This window comes from Centruroides vittatus, unplaced genomic scaffold (genome assembly GCF_030686945.1).
Source record: "Centruroides vittatus isolate TY-2023 unplaced genomic scaffold, ASM3068694v2 contig_1057, whole genome shotgun sequence".
NCBI classification, from domain to species: domain Eukaryota; kingdom Metazoa; phylum Arthropoda; class Arachnida; order Scorpiones; family Buthidae; genus Centruroides; species Centruroides vittatus.
The window spans coordinates 1811386-1838877 of NW_027120684.1; the positions used below are offsets into that span (position 1 = coordinate 1811386).

At 27.6% G+C, this 27492-nt stretch overlaps 1 protein-coding gene and 1 long non-coding RNA gene across 2 annotated transcripts; one reads left to right on the plus strand and one right to left on the minus strand.

Moving 5' to 3' along the window:
• Positions 1-424: 424 nt before the first annotated feature.
• Positions 425-25780, plus strand: Prp6 (pre-mRNA processing factor 6). The gene is given in 24 exon segments (XM_067267145.1): positions 425-602; positions 4877-4936; positions 6137-6245; positions 7455-7573; positions 8652-8730; positions 11394-11426; positions 11428-11489; positions 12088-12169; positions 12592-12741; positions 14431-14525; positions 17892-17956; positions 18902-19029; positions 22391-22516; positions 22616-22783; positions 22898-23012; positions 23128-23306; positions 23391-23512; positions 23591-23684; positions 24073-24237; positions 24323-24499; positions 24582-24783; positions 24857-24995; positions 25065-25191; positions 25489-25780. Coding segments are annotated over 24 exon segments (2847 nt in total). The 5' UTR covers positions 425-504; the 3' UTR covers positions 25642-25780.
• LOC136972587 (uncharacterized) lies at positions 21732-27492 on the minus strand. Its single transcript, XR_010880360.1, has 3 exons — positions 27415-27492; positions 27177-27255; positions 21732-22270 (listed from the first exon to the last, which is right to left on the minus strand). It is a non-coding gene; the product is annotated as an uncharacterized lncRNA (long non-coding RNA).

Consider the following 27492-nt stretch of genomic DNA (forward strand, 5'->3'; position numbering starts at 1 on the left):
CGTAGACTTTTCGCGCAAAAAATTTGTCTCGGTTTTCGTAGGTTGCCTTGGATTTCGTCCGCGTGCTCACGTGACCTCGCTGCTAATTTTGCGAAAACAATTAAAATCGCGGTGATCGGTAATTAAAAATCACTGATCACCGCGATATCAGAAAATTACCGGATCGCTCATCAGTTAATAAAAATAAAAATAAATCGAATCCGGAAAGCTTAAATTAAACAAATAAATTACAAGAAAGATTTCATTCAAAAATAAAATTCATTTTTATTTTTAGAGAATAATTTAATTTTATTTGATTTTTTAATATTTTTATTATTCTTTAAAATATTATAAAGTAATTTATTAGAGCTTTAAATAAAAAAAAAATAGAAATTAAACAGAATAATTTATTCCCAGACTTTCAAATTCCTGGTTGTATTCTCAGAGAGGGTGTTGCTGTACGTCGTTAATGGCAGTATCGTTGAATCGACGTTTGTAGTTTAAAAAACAACACAAGACAAGACGATGGCCACTGTACCTCCAAACGCGCTCGTTAGTAAAAAGAAAAAACATTTTATAGGAGTTCCAGCCCCTTTAGGTTATGTTGCCGGAGTTGGTAGAGGGTAAGTTGAAATGAAATCTTAAAAATTGAACGTCGATCGGCATGAATGCAACGTCTTGTCGATTCTTTTCTTAAAGTATTTATTTTATTAAATCAGAACAAATTAAATTGATTTTAGAAATATTACCAGTGGAAAATAGAAAATAAGTTTATATTTTACACAAAACAGCAACTTCTCTGCTATGGACATTATCACTACACAATGTATTGTAAACCTGGTACAATTACACCTCTGAATGAGATCGTTGGAACATTATCAGACACTTAGGAGCAAAAAAAGTCAAAGGAACTGTGCCTCTACCATACCGAAGTGCAGAGTGTTGTGCACTTTGGTATGGTATACGTGGAGTGTTGGTTTGGTTCGTGCAGAGCATGGAGAATAGACAGTGTACTAGTTTGCAGTAAAAACTGACCTTTGGAGATGAATATCTCATGAGGTATGGTTCAGGTATGGTTCCATTGATTTTTTTTGCTCTTACAGTGGTGGCAAATCCCTCATTCCGAGTTTGCATCTTACTGTAAACCTTTCATACATTTGTTATTGTTGAGCGTTTTTAAATAACACATTTCTTAGTAAACTTTTATCATTCACTACTAAGTAATTAAGAGTGAAAGTAATTTAATTTTAGAATTGAGAATAAGTGAACTCGTAGATCCAAGAAATCATTAATTCGAGCTCTTTTGTTTTGAATGTGTGTTGATTATGAAATATATGTTTTTGCAGTAATGGCCTGTTTAATAATTTTCACTGGATCCATTGATCTGTTTGATAATGTGATAGATGATGTTTTTGTTGAAAAAGTGGTTTGACTTTTTCCGCATTTTAAAAAGGTAGTAGAAATGGTGTAAAGATAGGGTGTGCAACATTTAATAGCTCCTCTTCCTCAGTCTCACCAAGGTATTATTCCATAAATGTGTTAAGTAGCTTAAAAACTAAATTGAAATACTTTGCTGGGATATTAACTATTGTTTCCATTCTTGATTCAACATACGTGCATTATGTTTCTTTTATTAATTATAGAGTGTGTTAATTTTCGTGTGTGTTATCAAACACACACTAAAATTTTTGTATAAATTAATACTAACTTTAAAGTAGATTTTCTGAATCTTTCCGACGTACATTTATATATTATTTCATTTGTATGTTAATTCATGAATAGATCTATGAAGTAATAAGGACAAAGAATTTTATGTTTCATAAAGTTGAAACCAAACTTGCACTAACCACAATAAAAAAAATTATCTGTAATTGATTTGAAAACATTTTTGACTCAATTTCTCTTCCATTTCTACAAAATGTTTACATAAAAAGTCAGAAATTACAAGCATTTTATAATTAAAGGTAAAACAATATGAATTTGAATACATTTAAATTTTTTAAAATTTGAAAAATTTAAAGAGATTAAAGAAAAGTCAGAAATTTGTTAAACAAGAAATGAAAAAGATGATGTGTTTTTTATGCACACATTACAGTACTTTTGCTTCAACATTATGTTTGAAATCAGATACATGATTATGTACAATGTATGTTGATGCTAATTTTTGTACTTGTTTGCATTAAGAAAAAGATGTGTGTAAAATAGTTGACAACTGCTGTACCACATATATTTCTTACCTGTACTTTGAAAATATAAGTTATGTTGGTTGTCTTTAATGAGTTGTAAAGATTCTTTATTTTATCCAACTGTTTTATGATACTTTAACCTTTCAAGTATATCTTTATTTTCTCCATACGGTATATCAGATGATGATTATAGCTTATTTTTTATTAATAATATCATTATTCAAAATATGATTATGCACTGTGTTATGCACTACAGTGTTATTAGAAGAAGTCGTTTCTTGTGTTATGATTTTTATATTTGGAAAAAGTTGTGATTGATTTTAAGAATCTTACAGGAAACAAGAAAAAATGGACAGTTATTGTAAAGACATTTATTTATATATTTAGTAAAGTTTTTAACATGTAATGTATTTTTCAAACTTTTGAAGAAACATTAAATATAATTTGAAATATTTATTTATTTAATGAGAAGAAATTAAAATTTTGCTTGTTTAATGGTACATGATAAATTTTAATATTTTTACTTTCCTTTAATAACTCTTAGAATTTTCTGATCTTTTTTGAACTTTTTCTTTTTTCTTAGATGATTCAGATTTTTCATTCTCATTGGGCTGCAAATTGAAAAAATTATAAACCTATAAATTTCTGCCGATGTCTGTTTGCTGTCTATCCTCCTTTAATCTCAAGATTAGAATTAGATAGATGGAAGTTGAGACCAGATATGGAAAGCTTAGGGGGACAGAAAGCTTTGATTAACTATATATGAACTTTCAGTTTGCATTAGAATTTCTTATATAGTTTATCGGGGCCTCCTGCCCCTAAGCTTTCCATATCTGGTTTCAATTTTTATCTGTCTAACATCATTCTTGAGATTAAGGAAGGACAGACAGAGGGACAACAGTGGAAACTTATAGGTCTACAATTTTTTCAAATTGCAGTCCAACTAACAGTATCAAGGACAGCAATGAAATTCATCAAATAAATTGAATAAATAAGATTGAGTTGTTTTTTGCTTTTTGCCCTTAATTTCATTAAATGTTTCTACTAACTTAAACCAGTTATTATGTTATGAATATGAACATAAAACTTCTTAAATTTATTATATATTTAACTTTACAAAACAAAGATTTTTTTAAAATAATTAAAACTAATATGTATAAAATATACCCAAAATGCATTTCAGACTCCAAAATAGTTCCTCTTCAGTTGGTATTTCAATTAAACTACAATACAATAAAAATACAAAAAGTTATATTAAAAGGCTGAAATAATGATGATGACATCAGAATTAAAAAACTGGCATTATCTCACAAGTGCGGTACAATAACTTCTATCTTTTTCATGTTTTCCATAACCAAGCCAGCCATAGAGAGTACTACACACAATTAATTAAAATTAGTTACAGACCTTTTAAATATCTAACAATTAATCAAACTAGTGAATATGAACACAAATCAAAGTTATGTTCATATTCAATAGTGTGATAAGCCCTAACATAAGTAACTGGTTTAATCAGTAGAAACATTTAAAATTATTGTGTTTATTTTTAGTTTTTTCAATACACTCTTTTAAACAACTATTAACCTTACACTTCTCTATCAATAACTGATTCCACATTGAAATTTAAAATTAAATTATTCATTGTAACAAATATTTGTTTTCATTGTCATATATACTATAAATAACAGATTTACCCTGTGTGTATTTAACTAGATGGAAATTTTCAATATGAAAATATAAGTTACAGTTAAAATTAATAAATTAAATAGCAGAGAAATAACTGTTATAAATGTAAAAATTATTAATAAACAAAGGCAGAATAAACCAATATCTAGCACAAAAATGTAAAACAGTTAATGTTTTCACCCATATTAAACAGACATCTTCAGGCTGACTGACCACTGCAGCTGTTAAAACAATGGGGATCGCCTATGCACGTGTTAAGAGAGGTGACATGAGAGAGGAAAGGGGAGAGGGGTGTAAGATTATAGCTCTTGGATCAACTTCCACACGCGGAAGGATTCTACATCATGAAAGTTTATGTTGGATTTTTGTCAGTCAGCATGTTGTATTTTGCTTTTGTTTATTAAGTATAACCAAAATTATTATTGTTTTATTTATGATTACATATTATGCATTTAGATATATTACAATATTTGCCTATATATGTATCAGCAAGAGATGCTAAAAAATATATGTACACCTGTATATATCATATTTTTTATAGTAATTTCTTTGATTGTACTATACATGAAAAATGAAGAATTAGTAATAATCGTATAAAAATATTATTATAATAATTTTTCTGGAATAAATTTTGAGCACCATGAAGCTACGTGTTGAATAAGCTTTTAAAAACATGAAGTAATTCAAGTCAATAAACTATAATGTAAGAAATTTTAACATCATATTATTATTTATAAGATTATTTTTGATTTCTTGATCTTGATCAGCAATTAGTAAAATTATATATTGATATTAAATAATTCAGTCAAGAAAATAATATGCAATTCTATATTTAATATAGTGTAAAATTGAAAAGTTAAGATGGCAGCCAATATATTTAGTATTTAAACTGTGATATAAAAATAACTCTTTTTTTTAATTAAAAATTATCAGTTTCATTTAGATATGATATACTATTCTATATTTATAATTATAATAATAATTTTTTTTATATTTAATTTTTATGCCAAATTTTATAATTGCAGAGCTACTGGTTTTACAACACGATCTGATATTGGTCCAGCAAGAGATGCTAGTGATGTTCCGTAAGTATTATTACTTTATTTTAAATTCTGCTTTTAAAGAAACTGTCAAAATTATGTAAGATATTTATGGCATTCTCTTTTAAATGAAATTGAACATGTTTTGTTCAAATTGTCTAGTAGTGTATGAACAAGTTTAAGTTTATTAACCTAAACTTTTGTGCTGAAATGCATTGAAAAGATTAAGAACAAAAGAATCTGAGAATATTACAGAAATTCTTCTTAATTACTGATTGAGGATGTACAATACAGTACTGCAAACGAAACATTTTTGCTAGTGATTGTTACATATTAACATTTCAGCAGTAAAATACAATAGATTCATGATAACTTGAAGTGGAAGGGACAGAGAAAAATTTTGTGAGTGGATAACAACTCTATTTAAATTGGTGAATTGCTTTTTGTTCTTATATTACAATATAAAACTATGAGCAATAAGTTTTGGCTCTATTATTTTTGCTTATTATTTAAACTTTATTTAATTAAATCACTTGTAATATACAGAAAATTATTTTGTTTACTTTGAATGTATTATAGCTTTACATTAGATATTTGCTTTTTCAATTTTTTTTTTTTTTGAATTAAAAATTTACTCATATTAAAACATTATGATATTTTTAAGAAACAAGGTTTAATAAATAAGAATTTTTTAATGTTGTTTGTAATAATGCTTCATATTTAATTGATCTGTTTTTAAATGTTATTTTAATTGCAAGATTTAGAATTAAAAACAAAATATATTTCAATAAATCTAATAAATTTTAATAAACATTTATTACATTATTTATACATTTTATTACACATTTTATTTTTCTTATTATTATTATTATTATATTTTTACACATTACACATTATATTTATATATATATATATATATATATATATATATATATATATTTTATACATTTTATTACATACAATATTACATACATAAACATTATTAGAATAACTGTTCTAAATATTTAAAAAAAATAAATGTAATACAAAATAAAATGCTATTATCTACTGTGATATTTAGAATATGGAATCTATTGTATATGATCAATAGTGTATTATTATTATTTTTTTAATGCACCTTAGAGCAAATTCTTCCAAAACAAAAAATTAGTTTTTAAAGAAAAATTAAAAAATACCTTGTAATTTAATTTCTTAGTGGTAATTGTAAGTAATTATATTAGTAATTATTGTTACTTGTATTTATAGTGATGATCGACATGCTCCTCCTAGTAAGAGGAAGAAAATGCATCAACAACAGCAGAAAGAGGAAGAGGATGACGACGACGAAGATTTGAATGATTCTAATTATGATGAGGTTATACATACTTTCAATTTAATAAACTGTAATATTTAAAACTATTTTGAAGATAAATTATTAACTGTCTTTTAAGGCTTATTTGCATGATAAAATAAGTAATAGTTAAATAGTTAACATTAATATCTTTTTACTGCTAAATTTTTTATATCAGTAAACTAATAATAATTTTATATCAGTAATTATAATAATTTATGAATTAACGTATTTCTTTTCATTGCTTTGACACACATTTAATGTTTTATTCTATATGTAATTTATCAGATAAGAGTAGATATTATTAATTATCATCATATATTTTTTTCATATTGATAATATCCTAATGAAATATTTACTGTAATTATATAGTCTTTTTCTAATGTTATTTATTTTATTAGAAACTATTATAGTATTGTACTGTAAGTGTAAATTGTTTTATAATTTATGCATAATCCTTAAATACAATGAAAAATTTTGATTTTCTTTTATTCCAATCCATTTCTCTAACAACTTCAGTAAATCAAGAATTTCTATTTCAGATTTTTAATTAATTTGAAACTAGAAATTTAAATAATCTTAAAAAGTTTTATAGAAATTTAAAAGGTTAATTTTAAATTTAATTAAAATTTAAACTTAACCTTACTTTATTTTTATAAAAAGATTAAAAACATAGACATAAAATTAAATTTGCATAATATAATATAAAATTTTTTATAAAATCATGTTTTCCTAACTCTCATTTGCCAAATTGCCTACAATAGACAAAATTGAGAACTGATGTATCACTCAAGAAAAAATCCAAAATTTGGAAATTATTTGTCCAATATCTCTAATTCAAAATGTAAAGGGAGAAGAAAACATTATTATGGGATATGAAAGTAAAATACCATATACTATAATGTAAAAACATATTAAAATGTTAACACTTTCAATTACAAAAATTTGGTAAGGTTTAAAGTGTACAGCAAAAGTTTTTTGTACACAACTTAGCTGTAGAAATCACTTAAACATTCTTAAACATTGTTATCTAAAATTATTTATGATTGATTAATTATCATGAAAATTGAATTTAACTACTGTTATATTTAATGTTTCAATTTTTAAATTTTGTAAATCGTTTGAAATTTGGTTATCATATTATGCTGAAAATTTTTTAAAGTTTTACAAATTAGCTGAACATAAAAAGTTACAAACTTTACTATTTAATTAATAAAAAAATTTTAAATCTAGTTTGCAGGATATGGTGGAAGTTTATTTAGTAAGGATCCTTATGATAAAGATGATGAAGAAGCTGATGCTATATATGAAGCAATAGATAAAAGAATGGATGAAAAACGGAAAGAATATAGGTAAAATCAAAAGAAAAAATTTTGTTAAATTTTTCTCAATTTTTGCAAGTGTTTCTCAAACATTAAGAGTAAATTTTACACTGTTGAAAATATACTATGAAACTCCTTCCCAATGATTAAGTTAATATTGCACAATTCTTGAATTTAATCATGAGTATCATACTAAACTATCTCACCAGGAAAGATTTTTTTTGTTATTTTCAGGGTTCCTACACACCTGGAAAGTTAGGGATTTCATTAGTATTCAAAAAAAGTCATGGAATGTCAGGGAATTTGTTAAAAATTGTCAAAAAGTTAGGAAATTTTCTTCCTTGACTGCCTTTTTGATTTTTTGCTGACAATATGCTTGACTAAGTGTAGCCATCTGCAGGCAGCAAGAAGTAATGTGGTGAATACAACTTTGAAAAGGGGTGCAGAATATTTTCAGGACCCAAAATTTCTCTCAAGCTTATGCAAAATTTTTGGAAAAATTTACAAAGTACACAAAATGATAAATAGTTTAAATGGTATTATTTATCATTTTAATAATTTTGATTGCATAACAAAACAATTTCTGATTTTTTTCCAGTTTATTAATATTTTAGAAAGTTCAGGAAATTTGTTAAGAGATAAATTTAATAAATATATACTTTTATCCATGGATTATATGGAATTTGTTAACTAATAATAAAAAATAATTGATTTTTTTCTTTTTTTCAAAGCCATGTAGATTTATGGTTGTGGAATTAATGACAGAATAACAAAATTTTAGTAATACATTTTATTTTTAATAATTTGGCAATTATAAAAAATATATAACTGTTAATTAGAAAAAATAATTAATTAAAATGTTGTAGAAGCAAAACATATGTGCATAGTAACTCAAATGCTGTTTTATTTTGTCAATGTATCATATTATAAGGGACATGAGGGTTGGAATTTGTACAAAGTTGTTCAGGGAAGTTGTGGAAATTAAGTCAAAAATTTGAGTAGGAACCCTGTATTTTAGTTTCAATAATATCTTATATCTAGCTGTGTAAACATATTTCTATTGAATAAATGGAATTTATCTGATTAAAAACTTTTTATTTTATTTTAGAGAAGCAAAATTAAAGAAAGAATTGGAAAGATATCGTCAGGAAAGACCAAAAATTCAACAACAGTTTTCAGATTTAAAGGTAAATTATTTTTATTAATTTTAGTCAATTGTTTAATCTGGATTTAACTTAAATTTGCTGTAAATAACATTTTTTATTGTATTTTATTAAATTTATTTTGTAAACAAACTCATATTTATAAATTTAAAATTTATGCTTTTTGGAAGTATAAAATCATCAAGAAAGATATTTAAGTAGATAGATTTATTCATTTGGCTTTGTATGCATTACTAATTAAATGAAATGATCAGTTATGTAGTATAAACTCAATTCAAAGAATAACTTTTCATAAACTTAAAATTTTAAAAACTATTTATTTAGAAAGAACTAAATTCAATGTTGTAAGATTTAGATATTATTTTGCTATGAAGATAATTGGATCATGAGTAGTCGGCCACACACAGTGCAGCATTTCAACATTAGTCACAATATAACCATGAAGACAAAAACATAGACCCTTTGCTGTGCAATTGCACAATATCTCATAGTGAATTTCTTTGGACAGAAGGAATGAAACCCGTAGAATTCACCATTAGATGTTAGCCCAGTATGGGAGTCAAGCGCCATGAAATGAACTGTTTTTGACTGGATAGACACATTTAAAGCAGAAAGAACAAGTGTAACTGACAAAAGCTGATTTAGTTGTCCATCAACATCATGCATGCCAGTTCATATGTAGAGGGCAGATTCTTTGATCAAAGAAGACCTATGAGTAATGCTGTCACAAGTTGTTGCTGCACACTTTGATATTGGCTGTGGATCTGCATCAGCCATATTACATGATAACTTGGATTTCCATAAAGTTTGCACAAGGTGGGTTCTCAAACAGCTTTCTAATGGACACAAGCAACAGCACATTGAGATTGTGATCTAGTTTCTGAAATACTATGAAGAAGATGCATGTGTTTTGGAAGATTGTTACAGATGATGAGACATGGGTCCATCAACATAAATCAGAGAGCAAAAGACAAAGCTTGGAGTGAAAATGTCCCTCTTCACCAACAAAGAAGAAATTCAGACAAGAACCCTCCACAAAGAAAATTATGCTGATGCTCTTTTGGGATGCAAAGATACCTATTCTGGTACATTTTCAGAAGCCTGGACAAACAGTCAACAGTGCAAATTATTGTGATTTGCTGTGGAACAGATTGAAACCTGTAATTTTCAGCAAATGAAGAGAACTGCTATTCAAACAGTCTTATTGTACCATGATTGCTGTCCCCTTGCAGCAGCAGCAGCAACAATAGAGACAGTACACCAACTTGGGTGTGAACTGCTTCCACATCCCTTTAGCTTGGATATGGCACTGTCTAATTATCACACCTTCAGCCCACTTATGGAGACATTCCATAGTTGCAGATGATGATGAAGTAACAGAGGCAGTGAAGATCTGGTTTTGGGGCAGCCAAAAACCTTTTTTTTTTCTTTAACATTTTCAGGCTACAAATAGGTTTATTTCTGTAAGGATGAGTGATGTTAGTCAGAAAAATATATAATATGCAATAAAATCACTTATTTATTGCATATTATTTCTATAGTACCATTGACTTGTCTTAAAACAAATATTATAAAGCAAATTTTGCCATTGACCTGCAAAATACCATTGTCACAACATTAATTTCCATGCGATAAAGCAAACAAAAATTTTACTAGAATTCATTAAACTGAACTGTAAATCACCTTCACAACTCCAAAAGATAGCTCTATTTCCAGTAAATGTTTTATTTTGAATGGAATAATTTTCTTCAGTTAAATTTCACTAGATGAAGTACATTTTGAATTTCAACAATTAGTTTTGCTTTAAACAAATAGCTCACTCTGATCTCATTGCTTTTGGAATATTTCTTGTATTTAATGAATAGCAATCAGTTATGTTATATGTACAAATTACATCTAATTGAAATAACAAAAATATTTTTGTATAGAGCATTCTGCAATAAAAAATAGCAATTTGTTTATAAATAATAATATAAGTAAGACAATAGTTCAAAGAAATTCATTTTGCATTTTTTTACTACAATGATTTAAGAGGTATTATCTTTTCTTAAAATGATATTTTCCAGCAATGCATGTGTTTTCAATAAATATTTTGTTGTTGATGAATGGTAAAGCTGTTTAATACTTCATTCCATCCATCAACACTAGTTTACCTATATAATAATGCTTATAATAGGTTTTTATAAAAGAAGTTTGGCCATAGAAGATGTTGATAGATTTTAGCTTTCAAATCCATTATTGAATGTTTTTCATAAGAAATAGTCTAATAAAGAAATCGGTTGAAACCATCTTGATTCAGTATTTAGGGATTTTTGATACTGAATCAAGATAGTTAACTTTTCTGTAATAAATAATCAGCTTTTTCTTCTCTAAAATAATGATTTTTTTTTTTTACTTATCTTTTGCAACCTTTTAGCATTCATTGAATTTTTTTTTTTTTTTTAATTGTATGAAGATATTTCTCTGCCATGCTTTGAAGTTTGCAATTTTTTCCTCAATATTAATATTTTCATGATTTATCTTATTGGAGGCTTATGTTTCCATGATTCCAACTGCTGTTATATGAAACTGAAAAAACATAGTTTTCTTAAATTTTAAGGTTTAATAGAGATATTAGTACAGCTTTAAAATTTATTTTGCATAAATCTATTCTTAGCTGAAAATTTATAATTAATTTTATCTTTCAGAGAGATTTAGCAAGTGTTACAGAAGATGATTGGAAAATATATACCAGAGGTTGGAGATGCTCGAAATAAAAGACAAAGAAATCCTCGTGCAGAAAGGTATGCTTAATTTGAAATATTATTAGTGAAATTTTAGCATGATGTCAAATTTATGTATGATATAGTATGAATTAGTTAAGGTAAAAAGAACTCAAATATTGTATATGCTAAAATACTAGTTGATTAGGGTAATCAGCCAGTAAACATTCTATAGTCCCAATAAAATATTAAGTTTACAGGGCATGATAGTGTTGCTACATATGTAGAACAACACTGTAAGATAGCTTGCACTTGTTTATGCCTGCTTGTGGAAACAGTGCTTAGTAGTGTTCACTTATACTGAAATTTTTATTCCATTAACCTTTATGTTCAATAAGCTAAATTATTTCACCAAATGAGTTTTAGATGGAAATATTTGTGACAGCTCACTGGAATTACAATAGATGATGGTAAACAGTGATTGTTAGAAACCATATTTACTATTATTTAACTGATACATTTCATATATTTCTTAAAAATAAAAACACATTTTTTACTTTTGTTTCCAAGACATTAATATTTTTTACTGTTTTTATTGTATTTTTTGTAAATTGTTGTATTGTTGAATATTTATGTATAATGGTAATTTTTAATGATTATAAAATATTGCTTTATTCAGATTTACACCAATGCCAGATTCCTTATTAGCTAAAGCTGGTATTACTGGAGATACAGTTGCTGTAATTGATCCAAGACAACAGGTATACATTTACATAAAATCTTCATATTATAATAAAATAAATAGTAAATTTTTGCTGAAAACATATTTTGCAATCATTTTAATTTTCACTATTTTATTGTACAACAGAATAAAATAAATAATTATCAAAATTCAATTCTATTTTTTTGCTCTCTCAACTAAAATATCTTGAAATACTGATTCTCTCATCCTATTTCAAAAGTATCTTATTATTTTTAAAAATATATTTAAAAAGTTAATACAGTATTTTATCTGTTGATCATACTCAATATTTATTTAAAATATATAATATCTATTGAAACAATCGATAACAATATAATAGAGAAGTATAAAATTCATTAAATTTACTTTTGAAATGTTTGTTTTTCTGATAAAATTTTTTAAATTAGTGTATAATATTTTAAAAAGAATATTCTTTTATAGCCTTATGGTGGAGGCTTGACAACACCATTTCCTGGATCAGCCACACCAGGTGGATTAATGACTCCTGGATGGACTACTCCTAGTGCAGATTTGGATTTAAGAAAAATTGGTCAAGCACGTAATACACTTATGGATATTAAATTAAATCAGGTAATAAAAATTTATTATTTAAATATTTACATTACAGTATACAAGGTTTTTCCCCCTCAAAATTTGAGTTAATGTAATGTAAATGTATAATGATTATCTAGACTTGAGAAATATAGGCTTCAAAAAATATTATTTTGATGTCTGTTATATTTAGTATTTTCTGTCTGTAAAAATTTTCTTTGCTTTTTAAAATATGATTGATTTTAAACTAAATTATGATATTTAATTCTTCTAAGTTTACATAAAACATGACTTATTTGTCATTCAAGTAACTTTTTTTGAAAGAAATTACATATGTACAATAATAACTATATAATCCTAATATAACACTAATATACTTAATAAGTACTTTAGTGTTATATTAAGACTAAATTCCAAAAGTTACTTTTAAAAAATAATTATACTTAACAAGATGTTCTAAAATTTGATATACACCTAAATTTTACTATGAAGTATTACAGTTAAACATAAGTCTTTATTTCGATAAAAATCATTATGACAAAATGGGGTTTCAAAATACTGAGAGATAGAAGTTATCGGTAGAGAATATTTCATGAGGTTGTTCTATTAGAGTATGTGATAATCTCATGATTAAACAAATCATCAATGTGTATCATCCTGATTAAAAGATTATAGGTTATTTTCATAAGCAACAAATTATTTTTCTCAATGAGAGAAACCTTATGAAATATTCTGAGATAGAACTAGTGAATTGCAATAAGTCATTCTAGACATGCTTTATTAATTTGAAATCTGTACTTTAAAGAAAATTGCTAACAAATTGAATTCTGTGTGATAAGCATTAAGATTTAAAAAAATTAGAACACACCAGTACTCCAGAAAATCTTCATAACTCAAGTATTTTAACCAAGTAGAATGACACTTTTTTATTTTCTTTTCTATTATCAATTTAATCCTGTAATTAAGTTTGTGATATTGCTTTTTATTGAAAAGACAGAGATTTTTTGATTCAAAGACAAAAATGTTTATGTAATTACTTTTGACAAAAACTATGAATGATCTGATAGCATCTTTGATTTTTATATAAAAATTTTAATTTGCATATTAGAAGTCCTCAGACTATCCAGAACACCACTTGTGTAGAAGGAAATAGATATCAATAGAAATGAGATGTGTGTTTAATATGAAAAAATTAATTTCAAATTTGCAAATAGTTGAAAAGTAATAAATATAGCACACAGGTAGACTCTACTCACTACACATTTAACTTTTAACAAAAGAAAATTGAATATGTCCCAACTCAACTAATTCCACAGTGTGGCTTGTTTTTGAAATAGTTGTTTCAAAGAGTAAGAAAGTTCTAGAGAAAATTAGTGTTTGAGAATTTACAACCTGTTTTGGGATGTCTTGTGTCCTATTAAAGCAAGATAGCAGTTATCACAAGCTGTTTGTCTTGGGCTACTTTTAATTCAGATTTTATTTACATAATTCATTTTCTTTTAATTATTAAAATTTTGTTTAACTTTTTGTGTAAATTTAGAATAATTTAAAATAAAAACATTGAAAAAATGTAATAAAACAAAATTTTTCAAATGTATTTAAATTTTATAATTATAATTTGCATGTAAATAGTATCAAGCTACAATTTTTTATAATATATAAGATATGCTTTTATTGAAATAAAATTTCAGATTTTTATTAACGTTTTTATATTAAATATTATTTTAGGTATCTGATTCTGTGAGTGGACAAACTGTTGTTGATCCCAAAGGATATTTAACAGATTTACAATCAATGATACCTACACATGGAGCAGATATTAGGTATGAAATTTCTTATTTTTAATAGTAGATCATAAACTTTCAGTGAAGCATAAAAAGTTTAGCTGTTTTAATTGATGTTAGGTTATTGAGATACTATATTATATATGGAAATTAATGTAGTAGTTAGTAATGGCACAGATTGGCAACCTGCATGATTAAAATGTGTGAATAAGGGATGGATGCAACATAGCATTTCCAAATGATGAATTGAAAATTGTCTTGCAAAGAATTCCAAACAGTTACTAGATTTTTGCTGGCTAAAAAGCCAAAGAACTGCTGAAATCCATTGTTATTAATACTTCATCATGATACATGAGGACAGTGAGAGCATGAAACTGCTCAGCAACAGAAGTCAATGCCACAAGAATTGAAGAACTTACCTATAACAATAGGTACAGCAAGTCTTAATTTAACATGATTTGTGAGAATCTGAAGAGGAGAGAGCTAGTAAATTAATTAAATTGTTTAATTAATTAAAATAATATTCCAATCCAAATCTAACTTCCCCCCAGGAAAGGGATGATGAAGCAAAAAAAACCTAAAACCCACAGGTCTTATGTCATTTGATCATTTCTCAACCAATAAGATGATTGAAAGTCAGTTTAATTTAAACAATTATTACTAAGGTCGTAAGAAAAATCCTGACCTTAGTCACCTCCAGCTATTAATTCAGTTTGTTTGACAGTTGTTATCAATTTTATGAGGTAGAATGAGTAACAATACCAGATAGAGAAAGGTCGTAAATTTGTCGAAACATTTGATTTTTGACAATTAATGTAAACAAACTCTGGACACAGCTTGAACTAGGAAGGAGTTACATCATTCGATGTATTAGTCAGCTTCCTGAAAATGGATATAAAAAGGGGTAGGACACAGTCCTCTGGGTGGACATCAACCAGACCTCCTGGTCTGCCATACATGACAGTGGACATCAATGGCAGACATCAACAGTGGACATAGGCCCTGTCCCAACAGTCTTGAAGCCATCTGACTCTGCCAGAATCGCTGATGGCTCAACTCCGATACTCCACTAGATCAGCAAATGTCTTCAGGATAATGCATGAACCCAGTGATCCAAGCACAGTGAGTAATCATCATGAGGTTTTAACCTAGTCCCATATTTGTAAGCTCTCTCTCTCTCAGTCTGAATAGTTTATAAGTTAGACTAAGATTATCGAACGTCAGAGTACAAATGTTCCCTGCACCGAATCAGAATTGTCGTGTCAACACCGCATTTACAGTTTTAGTTGTATCTCCATTTATTTTGTACTTTAGAATAATTGTAGTAATCTATCTGTTTATTAAATATTTTATATTATGTTATGCCCATCATCCTTAAGTATAGCTGACACCTTATCACAACCTCACCAACTTTCCTCGCCACTCTAACTGCCCTCCTATGACCAACCTAACAAAGAAGCCAATAAGTAGGATCAAGCTTGTCGCTTTACCCTCTCGGTTTTCACACGATTGATGGATTATTGGAAACTGTGACATTAACCCTTTCCATGCAGTTATACGCCTTTAGGCGTATGTCACGTGACTTGCTGTTAATTCGTGATGCGGCATACGCCTTTTCGGCGTAATTAATCAAACAATTTGATTATTTTGTGTTATATTCGATTTTCCAGCGATCTTAGCTTTGATTCGCTATTCTGTAGGTCGATTGACTTTGTTTAAGCCAAAAAGTGTTTCTTGACCACCCCTGGGCCATAAATATTTCGGTAAAATAGACCCTCTCCCTGCCAAGTAATTAGAGACATAGTGTAAATAATGACAATAACTTTTCCCCCGCTCTAGCTAGACAGCTGCGGTTTCTTTTATTTAAAAGAAGACAGATGTATCTAACTAACAAATGTACAAAGTTTAGCGATTTTCTGTAAATTAATTATTTTTTTCTTTTGTTCGTAAGCTTCAAATTCTAATATTATTTTAAATTTCTATTAAACTAAAAATTAAACAATCGTAAACTGTAATATGTTCTTAATCAAACGCAAAAAACAGATTAAACATAATGCGATTTTAAAGCGAAATATCGCGATTTAAATATCATCCAAAAACTGCAAAAAATGCGCCGCATGACGAATTCCACTCAATTATTTGCTGTAGATCGCCCGCATGGAAAGGGTTAAGCAAAATGACTTATAACAAAATCAATTTCACCATAAGCTAATTGATATAATCAAGAGTACTGCAAGTTCTTATACATATTTCTGATCAGAAATGTCATCCAACTTTTAAACACCAAAAGTCCTCTAATATGAAAGATTGAAATAAATGTGAGCTGCTCATATCATATTTAAAAAAGTTAAAATAAAAGCAATTTTTTTACTTATTTTCATGAAGAATATTTACTCAATTTAGCTTGATGTTGTGTTGCTGGATGGTATGAGGAGGGATGCTAAATCTTCATCACTGGAGATGAATAAAGTGTGTTTGAAAAAAGAAAATTATAAGATGCAACTCCTACTACTCTACACAGTTAAAAATAAATAGTTGATAATTCTAACAAACTACAGTATACTGTATAAATTTAAAATGACAAATGCAAACAGAGCAGTTTGTTTATTTACTTCAGCATTAATTAAACAATGTCTTACATATGTTAATCTAGATATAAGTTCACATTATTTGAAAAAAGATGAAAGTATAATGAATGAAAGTTATATTAATTAGATTTCAAGAAATTCTTGTTAATAATAATCTTATTGGATTATGTTTGTAATCCTGGGAATTTATTTCCCACCTTGTAGAATCAATTTTACTGTTTATAAAGAAGATTCATCAATGATAGTTGTAAATGATTACAGATTTACTTATATCTTTCCTCAACAACATAATTTACATTAAGTGAGGACTTTTTGTACATCACTTTGTGGCAAATTACCTTTCAGCTTGGCTTGGCATATGAAACTGTAAAGCACATTATTCACGATGAAACTAATGACTTATGGTACCAGTGCAAGGTTGCTTCTGCATGCATTAACATCTCATAATATTCCCATATAGACCATATCTCGTCCCTTCTGATTTACATTTTCCCAAATTTGAAAGAACACATATATGATAATTATTTTAATATTGATGAAGTGAAAATTGTTAGCACTGGGTGGCTACAACAAGGTCTGGAATGTTTTGAAGAATAAGCTCATTACAAGCTGAAATAAATGCCTGGTAGACCAGATGATTTTGCTGAGAAATAGTGTTTTGCCTGAAGATAAATCCTGTATTTTTCTTCCACATTAAAAGTATTTTTGTTATTAGTTTTGTAAATTTAATTTTGATCATCTTATTCCTTTAATTTAAATTAAATTTTTATTGATCTACATTAAGTTCTGTTATGTAACAGTATGTAAACTTTTTCAGCGATATCAAGAAAGCTCGTTTATTATTGAAATCTGTAAGAGAAACAAATCCAAACCATCCTCCAGGTTCGTAAATTTTTGATTAAATGTTAAAATGTTCAAGATTATTTTTTAAATTTAAACTTGTTTTTATAACAACGACTACAATATTTTTTCTTCTTCTCTCTCTCAAAATATTTTAAAGACTATATTCCCTAAAATAAATTAATTAAAATTTATGTAATGCCATTAAGTGTGTATTATAAATAAAAAATTAATTAATTTCTCATGTTCATATTCATGCATGAAATATAAGTTATTACAATTCAAATATTATTGATTTTAATTATCTTTAAAAATATACTAAGTTTTACAGTTTAAGTAATGTGAAATTTAATCAGTTTGTTTGTGGAAGTAAACTGCTTAATTATTCATAAAATAATTTTAAAAAAATTAAAACATTAATTCTAGTGAGTAGATTGCTTAATTTGATATATAAAAGGATATGGTTTTCATCAAATATGTTTTACTAAAATATTTAAGTTTATATATATACAGTAGAGCATCGATTATCCGACCCCCGATTAACTGACTTATCGGTTAACCGACCACGTTCTAGTCGGCAAATTCAAATGTTCGCTAGTGATGTGGCGCTACAATATTTGGTTATGTCTTGGCTACTTTAATATTATTTTTGTTAAATTTTTGCATGTTTTAGCTGGCAGCACTGGCTCGACCATGAAAGGGAGGCTAGTATTTAAACCAGGCCTTATACACTATACTAATAATGTATTTTTTCATACTTTTCGGTTATCCGACTTTTCAATTATCTGACCAACCCCAGTCCCCAATTAAGTCGCATAATCGATGCTCTACTGTATATATATATATATAAAATGTGTGTGTGTGTAACTGAAGAAATATTACTATTTTGTAATGTAAAGTTAAATTTTTGATTATGATGATAACAATTTTGATTATTCTACAATAAAGTTAATTTTATTTTTAAATATAATATTGTTTATAAACTAGCTTGGATAGCTTCAGCAAGATTAGAAGAAGTCACTGGTAAAATACAAACTGCTAGAAATTTGATTATGAAAGGATGTGAAATGTGTCCAAAATCTGAAGATGTATGGTTAGAAGCAGCAAGATTGCAGGTAGGATAATTAGCAACCTAAACATCTAAAAAGCTTATTAAATGATGATTAAACTATTATTACCAAGCTATATTTTTAGTTTAAACTTTATATATATTCTTCTAATATAATATTTTTAACTGTAATCTCACTGTGTGTGAATTTCCATATTTTCAATATTTTATGATTTTTAATTTGTAACTTGGATAGATTTTTTCATTAACATCATTTGACATTGAAATTTCATTTGTATTTAATTTCAGTTTTTTGAAACAATTTGATATGGTTGTCAAAGTAACATTGTTCCATGCATCACTTAACAAATTTATGGCATCCAATATCAATATAAACTTATTAAACTTCTGTTCTCTTTGATGGATTAAATGCAAAATACAGTCAAACCTGTTTTTATGCGGTCTTTTTTTGTGCGATTTTTTTTAATGCGATTTTTTATTTGTGCGGTATAGTCGGCAACTAGTCTCGTGCGATTTGTCATGTCTCGCGTTGACTTATTATAGCTAAATAAACTTATTATAGCATAAATGAACTTATTATAGTAATATTATTGCATGAATATGCGAAAAATGAAATAATTTACTTTTTAAGTCAACAAAACACCACCTGGACAAAAATATGTAAAACAGACGATAGACCAGACGATGCAGTCAAGTGCTGACATCTGTTGTCAATAAATTCTATTTCATACGGTTTTGAGTTATTTTCTATGTGAGACTTTTTTTATGAGGTCCCTATTGACCGCATAAAAAAAATATTTTTTTAATTGTGTTGCGAAAACTATTTTTTATAGCCACTCGTGAAGTTTCATGCGATTTTTTTTTTTTTTTTTTTTTTTTTTTAATGCGGTTTTTTTATGCGGTCCCTATCCACCGCATAAAAACAGGTTTGACTGTATAAATCTTTATAAAATCCTTTCAAACGTTTGATTACACTCATGTTCCATCAGTTGTAAAATTGATGCAACATTGGGAGGCAGAAACACTAGCTTGATGGACAAATTTTGAATCTGGGGATATGCCGGACAGTTATCAACTAACAATAAAACTTTTTCTTTTTGGATAGTTCCTTATTCCAGTCATTTAAGTACTGCCAAAAAATATTTGAAGTCATCCAGGCTTTTCTGTTTGCAGTATAATCCACAGGAAGATTCCTTATGTTCTTAAAACACCCCAATTTTCTCATGGTGATGATCTTTGTCAAGTAATTCTTTGATTTTTTTCCATCAACACATTTTTCTTCTTTGAATTTAAATGTGGAGTCAGGCATCAGATTATGAAAAAGTTTCATTTCATTGACATTGCAGCTGTCTTCATCATTAAAATCTATCCTTATTTCTGCCCAAACATGGACAATCCATTCATTTGCATTTACTGGATCAGCAGATTGAGATTTTCCTGTAAGTTATGAATTGATCCAGCCAACCATTGTTACATTCAAATTCATCTAGCAAGAAATTTAGCAAATTTTTCTGCTTGAGCTTTCCATCTGTTGAAAATTCAGCACTTTTTTGTGTACTAAACCATTAAAACAGTCTTCATCGATGTTTGCCTGCTCACACTTTCTAAACTTTTTTGTTTTGGTTATATTTTTCTTTATCTCCTATGGGTTGACATCTTTATTTTTCCATAATGTTGATATTGTCAAAGACAAAGAAAACTTTCTACACACTTTGACATTTTTAGCACCACATTCTAATTTGTAATTTTAACTTTTTTGTAAACTCAGAGCCATTTTCTTTTTTCTTCATAGACATCTTTCTCATGAAAGGTTCATTTCATTTCTAACTGGAGTATATGGTAATTTTACAATTGTAGTGATGATTAGGTAAATTTGCAGAGCAGGGCTGGAAGCTAATGAACAAAGAAAGGGATGGTCTCCAAAAAGAAAATTAAGTGGTAATCAGGCCTGTAATACAAGCAGGTCATAAAACTAATTATCTGTTTCAGTTTTATCTCTTCCAAGAATTTGCTACCATATTTCTTACTACTTGAACAATTAAGAATTCTCATGTTGGAATAGCTACTGAAAATTTTCTCAGTATATCTGTGAAGTATGCTCATTATAACCATGAGAAAACATGACAGTTTTAATTTGTGTATTTCTGTATGGCATTTTGCTTGTTATAACTGTGAACTCCTTATATCTATGTTTGTTATAACCAAATTCTACTGTGTTTATAACAACGTTATGTTATAATGTATATTGATATTATATTAATCAATGTTTTTTTTTTTTATTTAATTTGACTTAAGTGTTTTGACACCTTTAAATAAAAAGTGTTTTGACACCTTTTCTTGGATGCCATGTATATTATGCAAATGTGAATTAACATGGTTTTTATTAATTAATTTGATTTAAATTCAACTGCAGCATGTACTGAAAAATGGAAGTAGTATCTTTCCTGCATGAGCATTGAAATCTAATTTAAATACAAATGTCATTTATGATTTCTGTCTTGACATCTAATGACACAAGACAATCTTGGTGCTACTAACTTCTGAATCAGTAGTCCTGTCATTGATTGATTGGGCTGTCGATTTCTTTAACATAGAAAGTGAGTGAGTTGACCATCTCTGTCTCTCTGATCTGTGGCCAGCTCTTGCCTAGTAGCTTGTTTGGCAACTGGGGCAAATACGAGTTTGAAATTCTGTTCATGAACTGAGTCATTTGAAAACTGAGGTTTGACTATAAACCGTATATCTCGGCAGATAAGACAATGTAAAAATTTTTGTTGAAGTTTTATAGTTTTTTCATATATCTGTCCTATAAGACGACCCCCAAACTATCAACAGCCTATGAATTTAATTTAGATCAGCAATCATTATCTGAATAATAATACTGTATAGTATATATGGAATTATGTCCTGTTTGTAATTTTTCGAATGAACAAATTTTATTTTCTTGCATCTGGCGATTTTTGCAAACATTCGCACTAATTCGGGTAATGACCATGAATATTCACAAAAACATTGTATGGGCTATTCTATTTTGTGCACATACTCTACTCTCTTCTAGTAAATAATTACGATTTGTCTGTCTTTTTATAATGGTTTTAATTTATATAAATTTCAATCTAATTTTTTTGTATCTGTCCTATAAGACAACCCCGAATTTTCGGGGCCATTTTTAATGGTTCAACTATCGTCTTATCTGCCAAGATATACGGTATATAAAATAAATTGTTCTGAAACTTGGTAATATTGTCTTTTTTTTTCTATTAACTTTGTTGCTTATGCATCCACATCTGAAAATAAGCGTATGTTTTTGTGTTAAATTAACATAATTAAAATAATGAGAAGAGAAAAACTTATATAATAATAAAATTAAATTATAAATATATATATTATTATTATAAATATTTCAGCCTACAGATCTTGCTAAAGCTGTAATAGCTCAAGCTGTTCGACATATTCCTTCCTCTGTTCGTATATGGATTAAAGCTGCAGATCTTGAAATTGAAATTAAAGGAAAGAGAAGAGTATATCGAAAGGTATTAGATATATTAGATACTTTAGTTCAAGCAATTTAAATTTTTTTATTATTATTATTATTTTTATTTTTTATTAAGAATTTTAAAATTAATTTTTAGGCACTTGAGCATATTCCAAATTCTGTTAGACTTTGGAAAGCTGCTGTAGAATTAGAAGAACCAGATGATGCCCGAATATTATTAAGTCGTGCAGTAGAATGCTGTCCTACAAGTGTGGAATTATGGTTAGCTCTTGCACGTTTGGAAACTTATGAAAATGCTCGAAAAGTATGTAATTTGTTAAATTGTTTCATGTTGAATATTTTTATCACAAAAATTATTTATAGTACAAACTTAAAAAAAAAGCTAAGCAATTTTGACAATTCACTTAATCACTTTTAGGTTTTAAACAAGGCACGTGAAAATATACCTACAGATCGACAAATATGGATTACTGCAGCTAAGTTAGAGGAGGCTTGTGGCAGTCACCATATGGTAGAAAAAATAATAGACAGAGGTATAAATTATTTTAAATTTATTTATTTACTTATTGTATAATTTTATAGTATATATATTGTTATAATAATTGCATATATTTACTATTATAACAACTTTTATTTTATTCTCTTCAGCCATTGCATCTCTTAGAGCAAATGGAGTAGAGATAAATAGAGAACAGTGGCTTAAGGATGGTATTGAATGTGAGAAAGCTGGATCTGTTTTGACATGTCAGGCTATTATTCGGACCGTAATTGGTATTGGTGTTGAAGATGAAGATCGCAAGCATGCCTGGATGGAAGATGCTGATGCAGTTGAGTATTAATCAGAATATTTTTCTATTTATTAATTAAATTTTTTTACTAATTAAATAATTAAATAAATTTGTTTTTACTAGTGTGCTGCTCAAGGAGCATTTGAATGTTCAAGAGCTATTTATGCTCATGCCCTATCAGTTTTTCCAAGTAAAAAAAGCATTTGGCTTAGAGCAGCTTATTTTGAAAAAAATCATGGAACAAGGTTGGATTTTTTTTTATAATTGTTATTTTAAGTAGAATTAAAATTTAAAACTTAATACTAATATTTTTATTTTGACAGAGAATCATTGGAATCACTCTTACAGAGAGCTGTAGCACATTGTCCTAAGGCAGAAGTACTATGGCTGATGGGAGCAAAGTCAAAGTGGTTAGCAGTAAGTATTTCAAATTATAACCATGAAATGACAAAGATAAAATATTCTAATATAGTCAATTCATGTTTGGGGATAAACTTTTATATTTTACATATTTCTTCTCATAAAAAATTTTAAGTTAATATTGAGTTGATACAAAAGTTGCTTGAATTTTCTAGATCTTTATGATACAATACTTTTCTAATAGAACATAAATTTTTAAAATGCTCATTTAGTATTTGGCTACAGAAATAACCTATACAAAATACCTAAAATATCTACATCAAAATTTTATTATTCAGCAGAAAATTAATACTTTAACATTCTGATTCTAATGTAGATAATTCAAGTCAGTAAATTAATCTGTATTATCAAGAACTAAAATAATAATAATGTTATATATTTTTAGAATGATGTACCTGCTGCAAGAAGTATTTTGTCATTGGCTTTTCAAGCTAATCCTAACAGTGAAGAAATTTGGTTGGCTGCAGTCAAATTAGAAAGTGAAAATAATGAGTATGAAAGAGCTAGACGACTTCTAGCCAAAGCTAGAGCTAGTGCTCCAACAGCCAGGGTAATATATTGTTAAAATAATTCTTTAAAATATAAGATGAAGAAAAGAACTTTTAAATAATTTTGATTCAAACTTTTTAATAAAGGTTATGATGAAATCTGTGAAATTAGAATGGGCTTTGGGAGAATTAATAGAAGCAAAAAATCTGCTTGAAGAAGGATTAAAACTGTATCCTGACTTTGCAAAACTATGGATGATGAAAGGCCAAATATTGGAACAAGAAAACAAGATTGATGAAGCTCGTGAAGCATACAATCTAGGGGTAAATAAATGGATAAATAATTTTTTAAATTTTCTTTATATTAGAAATCTATTAAAAATTTAATTTTGTTTTGTCATTGCAGTTGAAAAAATGTCCAACTTCTATTCCTGTTTGGTTACTTCTGTCGCAACTTGAAGAGAAAGGAGGTGCACTCATTAAAGCACGATCAGTTTTAGAAAAAGCTCGGCTACGTAATCCAAAATGTGCCGAATTGTGGTTAGAAGCTGTGAGAGTAGAACTTCGTGGTGGACTAAAAGATATTGCTTTGACTTTAGTAGCAAAAGGTAATTAATAAAATTAAGAAAAATAAGAATGTTAAAAATTGAGTCAAAAAACAAACTAAAAAATATATTTCAGCTATGCAGGATTGCCCCAATAGTGGGATTCTTTGGGCAGAAGCCATTTTTATGGAAGCACGACCTCAGCGTAAGACAAAGAGTGTAGATGCACTGAAACGTTGCGAACATGATCCTCATGTTCTTCTTGCTGTTTCTAAGTAAGTCATTTTAATTATTACTTTATAAAAACTTTATGGCAAATATTAAGATATTTTTGAAAATTTTAGATTGTTTTGGACTGAAAGAAAAATGAATAAAGCAAGAGAATGGTTTAATCGAACTGTTAAAATTGATCCCGATTTAGGAGATGCTTGGGCTTATTATTATAAATTTGAATTACTTCATGGTACAGAGGTTTGTAAATTTTTTAATTCATAAATTATTTTTTCATAATGTTAAAATAAGGACAAGCAATTAAGTACTTTAAATAAAGCAAAGTTTTCATAAAAATTTTTTAAAGACTTGTTACATCAAGTAGAAGGGGCACAAAAACTAGAGGACAGGCAGTCGTTTTTCTGAAAAATGATTGTGCACGCCTCCTCCTTGAGGTAACAAGTCCTTACTTTATTTAAGGTTCTAGTAAACATTTTTTAGAATATTTTTTTTCATAAATTTATGAAATTAATAATAGTGTGTCATTACTATTATTAGGAGCAACAAGAGGATGTCAAAAAAAGGTGTGTTAATGCAGAACCTCACCATGGAGAACATTGGTGTCAAATTTCTAAAGATATTGCGAATTGGAGGAAAAAAACAGAAGAGATATTAGTAATGACTGCAAATCAATTATCTATTCCAACTTGAAAACACCAAACTATTTTTTTATTTATAAAAAAAAATCATCCATGAAAAAAATTAGTAAAAAAATCATCATATTCATATCTTTAAATTTATCCATTGTATAGTTTTATTGTCAATAAATGTAAATTGTTTTTATAAGCAATATTTTTCAAATGTAATTATGCTCATGTAAGTTAAAATGCAGAATTATTTTCTTCATAGAAGAGAACCCAAAATAACAGTAGTTTAGATTTATGTACACACAGTTAACACTATATTATTTGTCCAGCACAGCACATTCCTGGATAGTGGAATATTTAGCCGCTCACCTTATATTGCCAGAGAGATTGAAATGATATGAGTTCCACAGAAAAGCTAGGTTATATGTTTTACAGTGTGTTGGGAAATAATTCTGTAAAACACTAACTTTAGTGCAATTTGTAAAATAAATTTGGTTTTGAAATCACTTAAAACTAATTATGAAACTGAAGGAATGGTGCCATGTGTACATTATCAAATATCTTCAGAAAATCTGCTACATTCCCATACACTTATTGGGCTGCAATTTGGAAAAATTGTAGACCTATAAATTCCTGCTGTTGTCCGTCTATCTGCCCTTCCTTCATAATCTTGAGAATGATGTTAGCTAGATGAAAGCCAAGACCAGATATGGAAAGCTTAGGGGCTTGAAGTCCCAATTAACTATATGCAAACTTCTGATGCAAACTGGAAGTCATGTTATTTCAATTCAAAATTTTTCCCCTGAAAGAAGTTAGCAATAGAGTGCCAGTCATCTATCTGACAGAAAAAGTATGATGTACAGGGGCAAGATGCTACTAATTTGAGGTGGAAAGAGTATATTTTAAATTAAATAAATTTAAAATGTGATTAAAAATTGCAGCACAGCATTGTGGCAATTAAAACGAACAATTATTTATTGTGACAAATGCTTTTCTAAATCAATTTCATGAAATAGTTTTAAAATATGTGGGAATGTAGTAAATTTTTTGAAAATATTTGATATTGTTTAAATCAAAGATGAATTGTCTAATATTCAACTTATTAGTGAAAAATTAAACACGTATTTAAAAGAATATTAAAAATTTACATTTAATTTAAATAAATACAAAGGAAACTATCAACACTAGCTAATCAGCTAAAGTTGATGATAAAACTTCCTTTTACAATTTGTTGCTATTTTGTCATTATAAACTTTAATATAATTACTGAGCAAAATATTTTGCTCACTAACAATAATAACATTTTTTGCTAAAGATATATGGTTAATTCCACAATTATCAACTATAGTATTAGGAAGAACAAACAAAGTTTTTCTATTGAAATTATGGTATTATCCAATTAAGATGTAGATAATCCATCTGCAATTAAAAATGAATTTAAAAGCAAGTGTAGGTTATCTATTAATTTTAATTCTTAAGTACAGATTCATTCTAACCAAGAGAGTCTTTAGAAAACATAAAAAGTACTTTATGCATATATCAATGCAATTTTTCTGAAAACCCACTAAAGATAAATACAGTATATTATATAATCCTTACCTTTAGTTCTCTCCCGTTCACTTTCTGTGTATGCTTACACACTTAAATTTTGAATTTTTTTCAAAATTTAAACCATCATCTGCAAAAAATTCTAATATAGTGTCAATTGAATTTTAATATAATGAATAATTAATGAAAAAAATCAGAACGTTGGGAACCATTTACATCAAAATGTATTCAGGTAAAAGAAATCATCATATAATTAATATATTTTAAAAATTAAACAGAAAACACTTACCATTTCGTTTAATTTCAATGTAGAAATCATAGTTTCAGTCTATACAATAAAATATTGATATAATGAAATTGAGGAGAC